The sequence below is a fragment of the Alligator mississippiensis genome, chromosome 2 (assembly GCF_030867095.1).
Source record: "Alligator mississippiensis isolate rAllMis1 chromosome 2, rAllMis1, whole genome shotgun sequence".
In the NCBI taxonomy this organism is placed as follows: Eukaryota; Metazoa; Chordata; order Crocodylia; family Alligatoridae; genus Alligator; species Alligator mississippiensis.
Genome location: NC_081825.1, coordinates 103,378,241 through 103,394,758, shown reverse-complemented (window position 1 = coordinate 103,394,758; position 16,518 = coordinate 103,378,241). Strand labels below are relative to the sequence as shown.

Here is a 16,518-nt window from a genome sequence, read left to right as displayed (position 1 = left end):
TCAGCAGCGAGGGTGGGCCAAGCGGGGACCGCCTGCAGGTGGCCATGGCTGTTTCAGTGGCAAGGGTGGGGGGTGATGAGCGATGGGTGGCAAGCGGGGACCGTCTGCAGCCACCAGTGGCTGCATTGGTAGTGGGGGGGAGGGGAGGGCAACCACCTGCAGAAGTTGGTGGTGGTTTCAGCGGCAGCCAATCTCAGGGTGGACATGTGCCCTCCTGTTCCCCCCCCCCCATGCATCATCTATGCCTATAAGGGGTGTGCACCAGGAACTGGGAAAACATCTGTTCACTAGGGCAACCCATGAGAACACTAGGTCCCACAGTTACAAACCTCTGGAAGACCATTTTAGGCTGGACATAAGGAAAAACTGCTTTACTGCCCGAGTCCCCAGGGCCTGGAATAGACTCCCCCCAGAGGTGGTGCAGACACCTCCTCTGGATTTCTTTAAGAAACACTCGGATGCCTATGTTGCTGGGATTATTTGGCCCCAGCTGACTCCCTGCCCCTTGGGCAGGGGCTGAACCTGATGTTCTTGTGAGGTCCCTTCCAGCCCTAATGACTATGAAATCTATGAAAACTACAAACACATCAGTAACTGAAACAACAAATAAAGTTTCAGAGGTAAATCCAGACAGAAAAATGTATGTACAGAAGGGAATTGGTGAGTTTTTATTCACCAAGGCGCCCCCGGGGGTTACAAGAAATAATGACCACAAGCTAGCAGAGAGCAGATTTAGATTGGACATTAGGAAGAACTTCTTCACAGTTAGAGTGGCCAAGGTCTGGAACGGGCTCCCAAGGGAGGTGGTGCTCTCCCCTACCCTGGGGGTCTTCAAGAGGAGGTTAGATAAGCATCTAGCTGGGGTCATCTAGACCCAGCACTCCTTCCTGCCTATGCAGGGGGTCGGACTCGATGATCTATTGAGGTCCCTTCTGACCCTAACATCTATGAATCTATGTCTGACTATTGCTGGTAAGAAAACAACCTTTAGGGTTCAAGAAATATTATAGGCACCACTTACCAGACACTAGGAATACATGTGAGAGAAATTATGAATACAATTAAGAGCACTTCTCTAGTGCAAGCAAAGTCTGTATATTTCTGAATTGAGCTGCTTCTTCCCTGTTAAAATGGGATTGATTTTCTGTAAGTGCAGGATAGAATGTATGGTTCCCTTTGGTTCTTCCTATCCAATCCATTTCTAATGATCTTGCAGGTTTATTGTATGGATATTAAAATAAACAAAAGCCAGAGCCACCTTTAAACACAACCTCTGAAGCACAAACTCCCCCCCACCCCAGCAAATAAGGCGCTCTCTAAATGGATAAAGAAAATGAAATATTGTTTTCTGATTTCAGAGGGTTTTGATATATATATTCAAGTAATTGAAACACACACACACACACACACACATAAAAGACAGCAGTATTGATTAAATAACTGAATGAAAGTTTACTGTCTTCAAACCCTCTGGTGTCTATAGAAGTTCATACAATCAACACATACACAAATTCACCATATCTGTCACAAAGAAAGCCAAATATTCCAACAAAAGTGAAACTGCATGTGCCAAGGAGCCTGTTCATATATTTTGTACAAGCAGGCATTTTGGGGTGAAATTCATACCAAAACAGGAAGCCAGTACAGAACCCATGACTCATTAAAAGCCTTCTTCAGTACAAATTTGAATAGTTAACTGAAACTTTACTAATGAATAAGTCCTGTACTGGTCAAGTGCTCAAGACTGCATTTCATTCTTTTTTGCTTAAAAATTATATCATTGTTTAAATCAATACTCACTGAACTGCACAGTTGCCCTACTTTGAACATACAACAGGGGGAGGTTTTTGGTGGGTGCTAGTTAATCATTCATATTTGATTCTAAGATCATGCATAGGTCCTTTTCAGTGTAAATATATGAAGTGTACAAAGCACAGAATATTGTGCATATTTGCATTTGTTAAGTGCCATCAAACATTCCTCCCACGTAATCACCAACTGCTCAAGAACTGACATTGAGCATGTCAGTTTGAAGTGTTAAGCAAGAAACATTTGGTAGATGAAATTAAGACCCATTTTGTATCAAAACACTAAAGAGATCTGACAGTTTGAGGGTTAATGGCAGCTTTATGACTCATCAGCTTGTTTAATCACTATCTCTATTAACATTTACATGCTAATTTTTTTTTCCTGCAAACCCCTTAAGAATACCCTGGATGCCCTTTGAAACATGACAAGTGAAGCATAAGATGAGAAAATACCTACTGGATGTCAAAGTGCAACTTCCACAAAAGGATTATCAGTTACTTTGAACTGCTCACAGCATATATTTGACACAAAGCATCAGTCTTTAGTGCCTGTCAAAGGAAACCTATTTCAATAAACTAAATGTAATGTGACAGCCAGATAGGACATATGCTCAGAAATTATTTATCCTTACCCTGACGCTCAGAGACTTACTATTATGTATTATTCGTACTGTGCTGTTACCTCTGGGTCCAATCAGGATTAGGACCCTACTGAGTATAAACACATATAAATAGAAAGATGATTCCCGTATCAAGGAATTTACAGTCTGAAATCCCAATCTTGCAGAGGTATGCGTAAGCAGACTTCTGCCTCCATGTAGACAGCCACTGACTGCAGTGCAGCATCTCTTTGTATAGTTAATGTTTTAGATCTGTGAATTTCACTGAGCTTAATGGAATGTGTCCATCTAGCTCTGATGTCACTGAGATAACCACATCTTATAGAAAAAACAAAACAAAATAAACCACCAAAAACCCTCCTTAAGGGGTGGACAGAAAGACAAAAATTTGGAATTTTTCTCAGGCAACTTAATTCACTCTTTTAAACAAACCCCAAATTTGGACAATCATGTCACCTCAGGTTGTAATGTTTTATCTCCCAGCCTAAAGGGGTCAGAATGGGATGGCAAAAAGAAAAGAAGACTGCTCTGGAAAAGTCAGGTGCTGGAACAATAAATGTTAATCATGATTTAATCAAGTGGCAACCTTCCTTCTGAGTTGCTGTTTAACAGCACAGCACTGGACAGCTGTGGTCCTTGGGTGAGGCATAAATTAAACTTCTGTGCAACTTGTGGTCATTAAAAACATGATAGTACTTTCAGAGAAATGGAGGCATTAGCTTCAGGCTGTTGGTTAAATTGAAATGTGTGTAGGTATATTCTGCCTACTAAATCCCCATGCGGTCTCTTAGATATGCTGTTTCTTCATTTCTGGTACAAAACAACAACTCTACACAACAATTTAAAAGTAAACAACTCCCAAGGACCTGCCAAGAGGAGCATATTCACAGTATAGGATACAAATGGTTACACACGTTCCCTCCCATTCATGTTACCTTCTATACAAGCCCATGCCTATGACTTATACAAACAGCACAGGTTCTTAAGCCCTTCAGAAACTGGGCAGAGCCAATATGGTATACAGATATTAAAAGCTATATGTTCTACATTTGTTTCACAATATAGAACAAAATGTGATAGGTCTATAGGCAATATTTTCCTAACTATACTGGAGTTTGTTTGTCAACATTTCTTTAAGTGACTAAGATGATAGTAAAACCATATGCAAGCAGCACCAGTAGAATACTCTGCAGTAAGCATAGATAAGTGACACTGAAAAAATACCCTGTAAAAAACATATGGAGGGAACATGAAACATGGCTTTTCCCAATCCTATTGACTTTTGGCAGTCTCAATGGCCCAGTGAGTAAAACACATTTTATACCTTTTTGTACATTGGCACATCATCACTGCAGTTGTATTCTGGGTGATGTGTGCGCTGCCTTTATTTTACTTATTTTTAAATTTATCAGAACAAGCCTACCATGAATGTCCCTAGGCAGATGATCATAATTTAGGAAGTATAAACAATGTAGTGACTATGATCATAGTAAACTAATTGCTGAGCCTTGCAATAACTTCCAATTCGATAGGATTTGCATTACATTCAATGTACTTTAAGGCCCCAGGGATGGAGCTATAGGCCCTTCACTGGGAAATCCCTGCTACTAGTCTAAGACACCTAATGTTTAACTAGAAAAAGTACTGCCCTGCAAGATGGTAACTTCCAACATTGTTCTCTAATCAATTTATACACAAAAGGAAGGAGTTAAGTCTCCCATCCCAATCACAGCAGATATTGAACCTGTGCTGGAGCTATATGTTTTGACACCTTCATACCTCTCCCTCTTGCCACACACGCCAGTGACACTAGGAGTAGTGGCAAAGCATATACATATGAAAGGAAGGAAAACGAATCCAGAAAACACATTAGAGAAAAATCATAATAAAAATATATTATATAAAATCCCATCATCAAGTCCCCAACTTATCCTATAGGCTGACTTTCCTACCTACACACCAAACTTCAGCTGCTCCCTTCATCACATACTATCTCAGCAAATTGCATTATAATCCAAAACCTATCATACCTTTTCTTTTTCTTTAATAAGACCTACAGCTAGTTCAATAAAGGTCCTTTGGAATTAAGACTATATTACCAAACAATAACCATGATCTTACGTGCCTCAGTTTCCCTGACTAGCTTGAACATGGGGAAAGAAGAGCTAGAGTCCCTGCTAGGACTCAGAGCTACCTGCATGTGGGATGAGAAAAGGCGGACCTGAAGCAGCACAGGAGGATTGGATGTGACACCTGGGAGACTTCCAGGAAAGAGAGGGATGGTGCAGCCTACAAAGCAAGGTTTTCACCTGGAGTTGGACAGAGTCTGAAGCAAGGAAACAGCTGAGCTAACTGGGTATTCAAGGATATTTGGGTTGGACTGGGGACAAAAGGACTGTTTAACCCTTTTGAGGGGTCATGGTCTTTCTGCTCTTTCACCTCTGCCCCCAGCTAAATACCTTGATTGAAGAGGAACTGTCTGTTTTGCTGCTTGGAACTTGCTTCTTTCCCCTTTGACACAGCTGGGGTCACAGGATTAAGAGGAGTCAGGATTCCCTCTCTGGATACTGCCCAGAAGCCACACCTGGACTGGCTTCAGTGGGTATTCAGAGAGACCAGACAAGGCTAGAAATCCCAAGCCCTGATCTGCACACAGAATCTGCTGGCCATGTCCACAGCTGATGCCACTGCCCACATGGCGCTGCTTTCAGTGCATGAGGCAGGAGCTGGTGTAAGCTGTGGAAGAGGCCAGGACATGCCCGGCATGACCCACCAGCTGGATCCCATGACTTTGCAACTGCCTGCGGGTCAGGCACAATCAGTTGGAGGGCTGGATCTGGCCCACAGGGTATATTTTGCCCACCCCTGATCTAGAAACATCGCTGAATGCCTCCAGAAACATTCCTAACATCCCAATAACTACTTGTAGTTATGTAAGCCTGGAAATAATGCAACTCAAGTGCAAGTGAAAGTGAAAGTAGTTAAGTTTCAGGCTTTTGTTAAACACAAAAAAGATCTCCATCTGAAACATTTTTAAGGCCCATTAAAATGGTAACGTGAAAGCTGCTGCATCTCTGGAGCAAAAGATTTTTTTAACAGAGTTTCTAAGCTTCATTTTGATTTTATAATGCACCATGACACAGCTAGAAGACAGGACAGAGTGGCACCTTATAAACTAATTCAGAGAGGCATAAGCTTTCGTAAGCAACAGCTTAGTTTGTCACAACTGGTAGTGTGATAGAGCTTCTGGCTGAAGCCATTCCTATTCCCAACTCATTGTCTCAAAGCTCTAATCTTAAATGACTTCACACAACTCAGGATGCATCTACACATCACAGTGCAGTACCATACAGAAATTACCCAAGTGTTACTGTGGTGCTCCTTCAGAGCTAGTATGCCCTCCCAGAAAACCAGGGTGAAGTAGCCCAGTTGGAGCTTTTCACCTACTGCTTGAAATAGCCTGGAATTATACTGGGCTGTATAAACATGCCATCACTCGGTGTGTGTAGCATTCTTCCTTTTTTACACTAAGTTCTAACAAACTGAGATTTTAAAGCAAAATTCAATAGACACTAAACCATGAGAACTGAGAGAGGGGAAAAATAGTTTTAATTAGACCTGGATATACATTTCATTCATGCAACGTATTTGTGGAATTCAGTTCTTTTCTTTCTCATCAACTTGGCAGACTGAATTTCTTAGAAACTTGCATTTGAAACTGAAATTGTTTATGAAATATCTTTGTAAATTCCAGGGTACAGTATACCTGCAAATTTTTCACCATGAGTAGTCCTTTAGATATTGAACATGTATCCCTGAGAGTATTTGAACCATGTAATTGGTTACAACAATCACATGGTGTTACATCCCTTCTTTGATTGGTTTACCTAAACTTCATAAATAACTTCTGCATATGTTGTGACGATATGAATCTTAGCTATGGTTTAAAAAAAACATTTCTCACAAGTATTTTAATACATACAAGTTTCCCAACATGAATGTTAACAAAAAGCAAATAGTTTCACAGCTCACACAAAATTGCCTCCAGAAATGTATAAACCTTTTGAATATTTCTCTCACTATACTCCCACTACTAAAGCCAGCAAAGTTGTATGCAAACCTACTGAAGAGCCTAACTAAAAGGAAACTGAGCTATTTCACCAGTTTCCCATTATACGTCTTCAGGCACCATGTTTATGGTTTCTGTGTTTAAATACTGGCGAATTCTTGGTTCTTTTAAAATCAAAGACAAAATTCCGCTTTCCATAAGGTAACCAGAAGTTGGCCCTACATAAACAAGTGTTTTAATACTAATGAAAATATACAGTTCACCTGAAAGCTCATCTGTCTTATCACCGCGTCTCTCTGGTAACAGAAGTATAACACAGAAGAAATAAGACATTTTGTAACAGCAAGGCTGTGAATTAAAATGCATACAATTGAAAAAGAAAACAAAACACTTTCTGTTTATACAAATCATCTAGTGACACATTATACATGGCATTTTTGGGTAGAATATACTTTACCTTTCAACCGAGGACTGTGCACGTGCATTCTCTGCAGATGGAGATTTATTGGAACAAATTCTAGTGTCTTTTCTCCTTTACTACAGCTTGATTTGAAGGAAGATCCTGGAAAACAAAAGTTTAAAGAATCATTATCTTAAGCACCCACCAGATGTTTTCTCATTTTTTAAAATGTGAGGACAATAGTTTATGTCAGCAGCATCCTTTAATTTGCTTTTAATGTGTAATTGTGTATTAAGAAAAGTATGGCTTCCTAACTGCATCTCAGCATGTACCCATATTGCAGCCGACAAAACAGCTTTTAATTCACAAACCAATCTAATTTTTTTCTAGGTGATAGACATTGTTCCTGCTGTCTGCAATCGGTCTGTAGCATGGTGGAAAAGATGCCAGAATTAACACATATTATGTTTATACTGTGCTAAAATACAAGGGCACCATGCAAAGGTGATACACATTTGCATAGGCAAAGGAATGCTTAATATTTTTTTTAAATCAAAACTTTTATAGTGATTATGCCATTGTTTTCCTCCCAGAAAGTTCAAAAATACATTGAGTGGCTTATATTATTTCAGTAGGTTTAAATTAGCTTTCAAGGAGGATTAATAGATTCTTCATACTCATCACATCAAAAGTAGAAGATTATGAGAAACTATGTAACACTGTTATGAAAGTTTCTTGTGCAACTTCAAAATGATACCCTTGCACATGGGGATTATATTAGTCTTTCATGACAATCACAAATTATTTTTTTCCACAAGACCCATACCTCATTCAGTGTATAGAATGGAGAACGCTCACAAAGAGAAAGCAAAATAATCATTAATCCTGGATATTTTTTAGTCGGTGGCATAACCTATTAAATGAACCCTTCAAATCCTGCTTGGAAAAGAGAATTTCCTTACAGGTTTTTTCTACAATGTGTGTCACTAAAGTGCTTCACAGAGAATAATGAATATATTGTAATTCTACCCATACGATGCCCATTATACAGACAATGAACTGAGGCACAAACTCTATAAGGTTAAAAACATCCATTAACTCTGACATCCAGGACCTGATCTGCAGAGTACTTAGCACTACATAGCATTTTGTATGTTAAAAGCAGAGCTCCCTTTGAGTATTAATCACTTCAGAAAAACAGATCATGATTTTTCAAGCTAAGCACCTGAAAGATGAGGTATACACAATTAGTTATCCCCTGTAAAAGTCTTCTTTAAATGACTTATCAAGCACTGCACAGAAAGTCTGCACTGAAGGAAAGACTCCAAAAACTAAAATTTTTGGTTTAGCCAGAAAAAAATAAAAATAAAAATAATCTCTGAAAAAGGGCATGGGGAGCCAGTGGCCCAGATCAGAAGTTAGGGCCAAGTTTTGAAACCAGGATACAGACTGAGGTTCAGGGTCAAAGTCAAGAATCAAGAAGAAAATCAAAAGATGGAGTGCAGTTTGGAGAAACAGCCAAAAACATCAACGTTAATAAGCACAGAATAACTATAGATGCTGCCCTAAATCACAGACCTACTGGCCACAAATCAGAATCACATAAGGCCAGTCTATCCGTGGTTACTCTGGACTAGTTTACTCAGAAAGCAGTTAGTCACAGACCTCAGCTGGGGAGAACGCTGGCTCAGGTTGACTGCTACTGACTGGTAACGCTAACAAACCGCAAACTTTTGGTTAGAAACAGAAATAGTTTGCCATTTTCAAAACTGTTCTTTTTTGGCAGAAGCTATTTGCTGAACTGAACACACATTCATAAACAGTTTTGGTCTGCCCTAAAACTCTATTTCTCAGTCAAAATAATTTCAAAAGCTTAACCACAGTTCCTGACTCATTCATTTTACATTTTCTAACTTATATAATAAATTAAGCAGACCACTGACAACAGCCTTCTTTACTATGGAAACCAAATTCATCTCCAGAACTACTCTTAGCCTCTGCATTGAATTATACAAGGATTTTGTGGAGGAAAGCAGAATGTAAGTTTGTATCATAATGAATAAATATAAGGTGGACCAAATTAATGTTGCATAAGCATCCTTAATTCTGGTACTTCTTGCATACTTGAACTGAAGTCTTAATAACGTTTCTCTTAATGTTGTTTTTTTGGATGTGCAATATGTAACAATTTACATCTCCTATGCCTCTGATCAGACGTTATATTTAAAACTACTATAATCTACGCTTCTTGCAGAAAATACTCTTCTGACTTCCTTTTTCAAAGGCCCATTTTCATTCAAACTGAAGCAATACTTATTTGGGTGGAAAAAATTCAGGGAAATTAAATAGTGAAATTAAATTTGCAATTTTCAGGTTACTGCGGGTATTCTTTTTGGTTTAGACAACCTTTAAAGTGTTCTTTTAATCTCATGCTTTCCTTTTACTAATACAAATGAAAAAGTTAATAAACCATCTTTGTACATAGTTGAGCACTGAGATTTCTGGACCCTTCTTCTTTGATATATTAATAATAAATCTAATACTTTATTACTTGTTTTTCTTTTGTATTCCAAGACAGATAAATATATATATATATATATATATATATATATATATTTTACTCAGCATTATCATATTTTAATGAAAAGGACTAGGGACAAATTTGTGAAAACAATGAATGGAAAGATGAATCTCTGTGCAATAGAAGAATTGATTCAGGAAGAAAAACATCTGGCAGAAACAAGTAATGGTCTATACAGAGAATCTATAGATACTAAGTTCTACAGACCAAAGATAGAAGATATCAGGAGAGCTTCATTAAAACTTTGTCAGGATTAATCAAAGAAGGCTATTAAAAAACATTGGTAGGTCTAAAGTAAACGAACAGTCTGAACCAGTTTGATTGAGAAGGGGATTGGGACACATTCTAATATTGTTAGTAGACAAGAAGGAAACAACAATCCTAATGATGTAGATTTAAATTAGCTACATGGGGAAAGATGCCTTCCTTTGGTTTTGAGATATCACCTAATAAATACCTGTGCATTTTATAAATAAGAAACATAATTTAGCACACGATACAGATATAACAACTGTAACAAAGGAAACATCATGAATTTCACAGGTTTTAGGAACCCAAATTGAGAGCAATAAGTATCTCACAAAAAGGCACTCAGTACCTCAAGAGTACCAAACTTTAAGACACCAAAGAGTAATTTATAATAAATAATTCATAATTTAAACTGAAATGGAGATTTTTGAGGGAAGTCTGAAATGGAATGAAATATCTTCATCCACAAACAGCATATATATTACAGAAAGATAAATGGATACACATAAATCAAAAAAGGACCATTCACAGTATAAATTTCAGTGTTCATATAAATCTTTGCTGGATTGAGGCCCAATAGTTAAAAAAAAATAAAAAAGTCATATATAAGCCACCTAACTTTACAGTTAAATTATCTGTTTTTCATCTCTTAAATGATTATGCACACACAGTGATGGCTATACAGTTGGCTCAAAAGAAAAAATGGAAGTACAGTAATAATTAAAACTGCCAATAAAGATGCATAATTAAGGCAGTCAAATAAGCTCAGGTTGTGGAAAAATGACAACGCTAGTTACATCTTTCCTGATAGTTAAGTTAACCTTAAGGTCACTCGCTAGACCAGGACTGTGCAAATTCTCAGCCTTCTAAAGCTACATGGACACAGCCTCCCAGCCCCCCTGACTGTACCATGTGGGTGTGCAAGTACCCCTCTGTCCACCACTGCAGTGGGCACACTGTCTCCCCCACCCCACTGGATAGGGCAGGCACATGAGTGTGAATCTCATTCCCCTGCTAGAAAGCATGAGCAAGATCCCTCAACTCTGCTGGAACACTTGAGTACAACTCCACTTTCCCCACCCCCTTGCTGAATGTATGCCCACCCGGGAGCCTCCCAGCTGTTGTATCGCACGACCCTGGACTCACCCTCAGTTCTCTCTGCCCCTCACTGCACTACCTCACCAGGAAGCATCAGCCAGAGGAAGAAAGAGGATCTCAGAAACTCTCTCTGTTGTTGCAGCTGAAGCAATGGAACGGAGGGTGAGAGGGAGGGGAGGCAGTAGGACGAGAGCCCAGGGGCTGCAACTTAATCCCTTGTAGGCCCATGGGCTGCCAGTCAGACAGCCCTGCTCCAGGCCTGTCCGACTATCTATATCACTATGCTTCTCCCTTGGTGGCCATCCAGCCCAGCTGCAGAAGCTCTGTTGAACTTGGTCAGTCCCACTCCTGCTTAGCCCTCCACTTTCAGCTGTATGTTTAGAAGTCATCTGCACACTGCAGACTTTGAGTGGAGGACATCTGCCAGCAACAGTCCCACTATTCCCTGTTCCTGTCTTCCTGCATGCCACTCCTTCTCTCAACCACCCATAACCAGAGATAACCCCAGAGAAGAGACAAGTACTCTGAAGACATACTGATATTCCTAAAAAGGTTTTACATAGAAAACTGGAGTATACCTTACTGCCATGTTTTGAGAGAAAAGCAGCACAATATGGATGTCTTGGTGCAGATTATAAGGTGTGCTAGAGATAAGGAAGGGCAACTCTCATGGCTGATTTAGGATGACTTCAAAGTCAATAATAAATATTTTTTAAGTTTCAGTTTTATTCGTTTTCCATTTTGGTTGCAGTACATAACCAACGGCATATTCAGTATACACTGATCAAGTAAAAATGATACAGATAAGCTCACTGTTAATAGTACATTGGGATAGAATGCAAAACTTTTTTGAAACAGTACAAACTGCCCTTTTCATCCTTGCACCAATGTGTATGATAATATATTTAGAATTTCTACAATTCGACCTCAGCATGGAAAACTCTACTTTAAGGAACCCATAAGAGTCTGAAGCAAAAACATACCTTTAAGAGCAAAACAAAAAATCTCAGGTCCTGTATGCACAACACATTTACACTGGTGCAATTTATTCTGGTTTTATACACTGATGAGTACACTACACTGAGATACGGACTGGACAGGCATTCAGCTATGCTGGAATTGCTATTATAGCCCCTTGCCACTGGGGGCAGAGGAGCAGGTATTAGCCTGTTTGACCATAACAAATGGTTACCTCATAACAACTGCAGATACTCAAGGCGTTTCTGCATAATTTACACTAGTTTTACCTTTGATTTTTCCTGGGGTAGTTTAAGATTCAAGTTACTATGGTACATTTGGCATCCACTGTCTGATTACACCAGTGTAAAGGTCAATTACATCAGTGTAAATGTGTTTTGCCTCAAGTCCTCAGCCAAGGGTCCAAAGACAACATGTATATTGTGAGCCTTCAAACCACCCTGGCTTCTGAAGGTTCACTTGAGCAACCTGTATACCTTACTTTGGGGGATGAATCTTGCACTCTCAAAGGGATCAGAATAAAAGTTTGGAGCCTTGGTATGGCACATTATGCATTTATGTAGTGTTCAAAAGCATGTTAGAGACCTTAGGGTGGAAACAGATTTTGCCTTTGTGCTACCATAATAAATTTTATGCCTGCCTGGGTTCCCCCATTTGTAATTTCCCAGGTGCCTGTCAACATTTCAGTGTGATCCCAGCTACAGGATCACACTGAAGTATCTAACTCAGTCCTGGGGCTGAGACCACCAATCAGTTACAGTGCTGGGACCACGCTGCAGTTTCCAATTTGCTCTGGTGTGGCATCTGGGGCACCAGGGAAAGCCGGAGTTTCTCTACTTACAGAGACATACTGTGGGGATTCCCAGGGCTCGTTTCTCTAAGTGGGGAAAACGTTGCCTGTTGTCCTGCAAGATCAATGGGTGGGACAACAGGTGGTATATGTTTTGCCCAACAAAGTGGATCATTTATACCGGGACACAACCTAGAACAGCTGATCCATTTCATTTGACAACATCTATTTATAGCCTTACAGAACACATATAAAGGCCAGTATTCTGAAAGATTTATAATCTAACTTTACCTGCATCTTAATAAACTAGAATTAAAATAATAAAAATATGGGGCAAGGAAAATGGTTTCAGTGTGCACACATCTCAACGGTTCCGCTACAATGGCCTTCTCAAAACAGTAATTAAGCCACTTTTTGTGGCTTAATGTGAAAAAGACAGGTTTTTACATATATCAACAAATACCTTTCAATATTGATTAATACAAAAAGAATTAGCAGAAGTGAATTTTAAGGAAGGGTCTGAATGTTAGTCTTCCGATTATCCGTTCATTCTTTATTTCTCATCTCTTTTTTATGTATGCTTATTTTGTTCTCTTCAGTAATCTTAGCTTTCACAATCCCTAGTGGCCATCTCAGAAAACATTTAAGAAAAATAAATCAGAACCATCAACTTGCTCAAACTCACTTAGCTCATTAAAGATTTAATGATATGTTTGAAAGTCAGACTACCTAATGTTTAACAGCTTGCAGTCCAACAGGAAGTTATTCTAAATACTTGCATCTAGAGAGGGGTTTTTTTTGGTGCATGTGTGTAAATAAGAAATCCATTGTTCTTAAATGATTAATAGGTTATTGAAATTGTGATCCAAATGGGTTTTACTATTTATATCCACATGTAATTGCCATATAATATAACCTCCAGAGTATGGTTTTAATAAATCTTAAATGATGGGATCCAGGAATTGTTTGTTTGACAGCCTCTTTTGTAAACAAGCACCGAATCACATTTAGGTATCATGATCATTTTAAAAATAAAATGAGACACAAAAAGGATGAGTGAATTGTTCATACCATTACCATTTTGGAAGAGAAAGATTTGTCTCTGAGACGCTTCATATTTTTTTGTACACATAAGAGACAGTTTCATAACCGAACTGATAAAAGCTGGAAATAGAAATAGGCAAATACTGTAAAATATATCCCAAATCTTTATTTGGAATTTTAAAATTACTATTCACATCTCTTCTGTATTTGTTTTTTTACAAATATTCCAAGCTGCAGTCTCCCAACTGGTTATGCAGAGGCAAAACTTTGTACCTGCAGGGAATTGTGTAGGCTTTAATGGTGTTCTACAAAAAAAACCCATGCACAGTAAATGGTAGGCTCACAGCATACATGACCACATATGCTGGTGGAAATGTTTATCAAGAAATATTTTTTTATGGCATGTCTATTTCTCTGGTCCCTGTGGCACCTCTGTACAGCACACTCCACTTGCCCATTTTAACTCTGCACAGGACAAAAGTGGAAAAGTGGTGCTGAAGATGCAGTGAGGGTGCTGAAGATGCAGATGCTCTTAAGAGCTGCCTCTAATATGCTTGACAGCAGGGACTGGGCAATACCCTGAGCACAGCTTCACCATCTCATTTCTAGGGTTGGCATGCATGGTTCAGGGGACAGTGATTTGATTCAGTGATTCAAATCACTGTTCTGAATTGATGCAGCCAAATCTGATTTGGAGATTTGGCCACTGCCGGATCGGCCGAATTTCTGAATCAAACAGGCCCCATTCGCTGCCCGCTCTCCATGTCAGGATTAGTTTGCTCCAGCTCAAACTGCACTGGAGTTTATTCAGTTGCATTAATTGCACGTGTAATTGTACCCACTGTAGAGGGTTTTGGCTTGCTTTGTAGTGGGGGCTCTTGGATCTCTTAAGTGCATTTTAACAACACTTGCAGCAGCAGGACACTGGCTGTCACTGTCCCCCTGCTTTACCTCTGGCATGTTAGGGTGTTATGTCTTGTGGCTGTGTGTCAGAGTTGACTACATATTTTTACTAATGGGTTAAACAATGGATTTGCATAGGATGGTTTGCATAGGAATTTTCCTGTCTCTGGGAGCGGTTTGGAATAGATGACCTCCAGAGGTCCCTTCCAGTCCTACTTTTCTATCATTTTATGATTAACTGTGCTTTTATTTCTGCTGCATACCCTCATATAAAATACTGATTAACTTAGGTATTTGTTCTTCTGAAGGACCGTGGAGATTATTTTCATACCTGTGTGCTTCCCAAGTTCTGCAAGAGTGTCTTGGTACATGTTCAACATCTGATCACAGTGCGCAATTACACTTTTACGCATGTTGTCCCAATGAGGAGCAAGTTCCCCCAACTCTTTTAGTTCTTGATTCCTGTATGAAAAGGCAAAAAATATAGCATTAGCCCAATTACTGAGCGTTAAGAAAACATACAACAGCTCCATTTGTTGAAAGAAAAATCTAATATTTAATGGTTATAAACTATTAATCTGTTCTTTATACAAAGTTTCAAATAGACTTTTGATGGAGTTTCTGTTTTAAATGGAGATCAGCTAATACTAAATATAAAGTCATTACAACCTCACATCTGTTTCGTGACCTATGTGAAATGAGCTCAGCTCTCAAAGAACAGTATTACTGAGTTGTGAAGAAAATGGTGTTCAGTAGGCATAACTTCAGTGGCATGAGGACTATTCTGCATCCCAAAAAAATGCCTCTTTCCGGGACAAGGAGGAAATGAACCCTCAATCAGCATTGTGAAGACATGTTAACTGCTACTTTGCTGGGCATAAAGTTCCTCAATACTTTATTTCTCTTTCATAAATGTTATTCTTACTCTGAAAAAAACCCTATACAAAGAAACCCAAATGCAGCATTTCTAAAAACATCAGCAAAACCAACAACCATTTTCCTCTCCCCTTCAACTGTTATCAAGTGCTGAATCAGGATGCATTCTTCTAATGCTTAATCTTCATCCTTGCAGCTGCATTCACTAGGTCAAAATACCAGTGTTGTGGAAACTAGACATATCATTGAAAATCCAAAAGGAAATCCTTTAGCAAATTATTCATTTTCCTGTGCGTTCTTTTGAGAGCTGACTTGAACAAAATTGAGATCACTTTAATATCCTACATAAACAAGTGCAGCTATAGTGAATTAGGCCTTTCTGTTTTTTCTCCCCCAACCTGCTACTCAAGTTTATCTTAAAGTTTCCATTAATGTTTGGTGTCCCTGCTTCACACAAAACACACACAATTTTCAAAGGCGTTGAAAAGTACAGATTTTGATTCTATACCACACTGAATTGTTCAGAAGAAAACTTGAATGATATTATGAAAGTTTTGCTCACTTCTACCACTAGTTTATACAGAGCCACAAGACAATGACTGGAAGCTGAGAGATTGTTTTAACATAATTTCTATGAACCACTTTCTCAGAGTTGTCAATTAGTAAAAAAAACCCAACAAACCAACCCCCACCCTCCCAAAAAACAAAACAAAATTAACAACAATTCTAAGGAATTCTGGACAGGAGCCAGTGATTCACAAAACCTTTTTTTTTTTTTAATTCCTTATATTTTGCCATCATCACTTCAAGTATATATGATTAGACTGAATTTATACTGAACTGGAACACAAAAACAAAATTCAAAACAATGCCAGTAGAAGTAAGTATGATTAGACTCTACTTTATTTTTAAATTCAGTTACTGATGTTATTAGATACATCTTAAAAATAAATGTGGTAGTTAAATTTACATTTAACTACCATATTTACTCAAATATAAGACAACCCTGAATATAAGGGAGGAATATAAGGGAATTATGCTGAAGGGAAACCAGCACGGGTTCGTGGCAGGCAGATTGTTCCTGACCAATCTAGTCTCTTTT

General features: G+C 38.8%; 1 protein-coding gene across 4 annotated transcripts in view; it reads right to left on the bottom strand.

Moving 5' to 3' along the window:
* The window catches only part of INPP4B (inositol polyphosphate-4-phosphatase type II B), a 606,962-nt gene that overhangs the window by 159,379 nt on the left and 431,065 nt on the right, over positions 1 to 16,518 (bottom strand). For all 4 annotated transcript variants that reach the window (XM_059722033.1, XM_059722036.1, XM_059722037.1 and 1 more), the window contains exons 13-14: positions 14,872 to 15,002; positions 6,955 to 7,059 (exon numbers count right to left, since the gene is read on the bottom strand). In XM_059722033.1, coding sequence (XP_059578016.1) covers positions 6,955 to 7,059; positions 14,872 to 15,002 — 236 coding nt within the window. The remainder of the gene's footprint in view (positions 1 to 6,954; positions 7,060 to 14,871; positions 15,003 to 16,518) is intronic.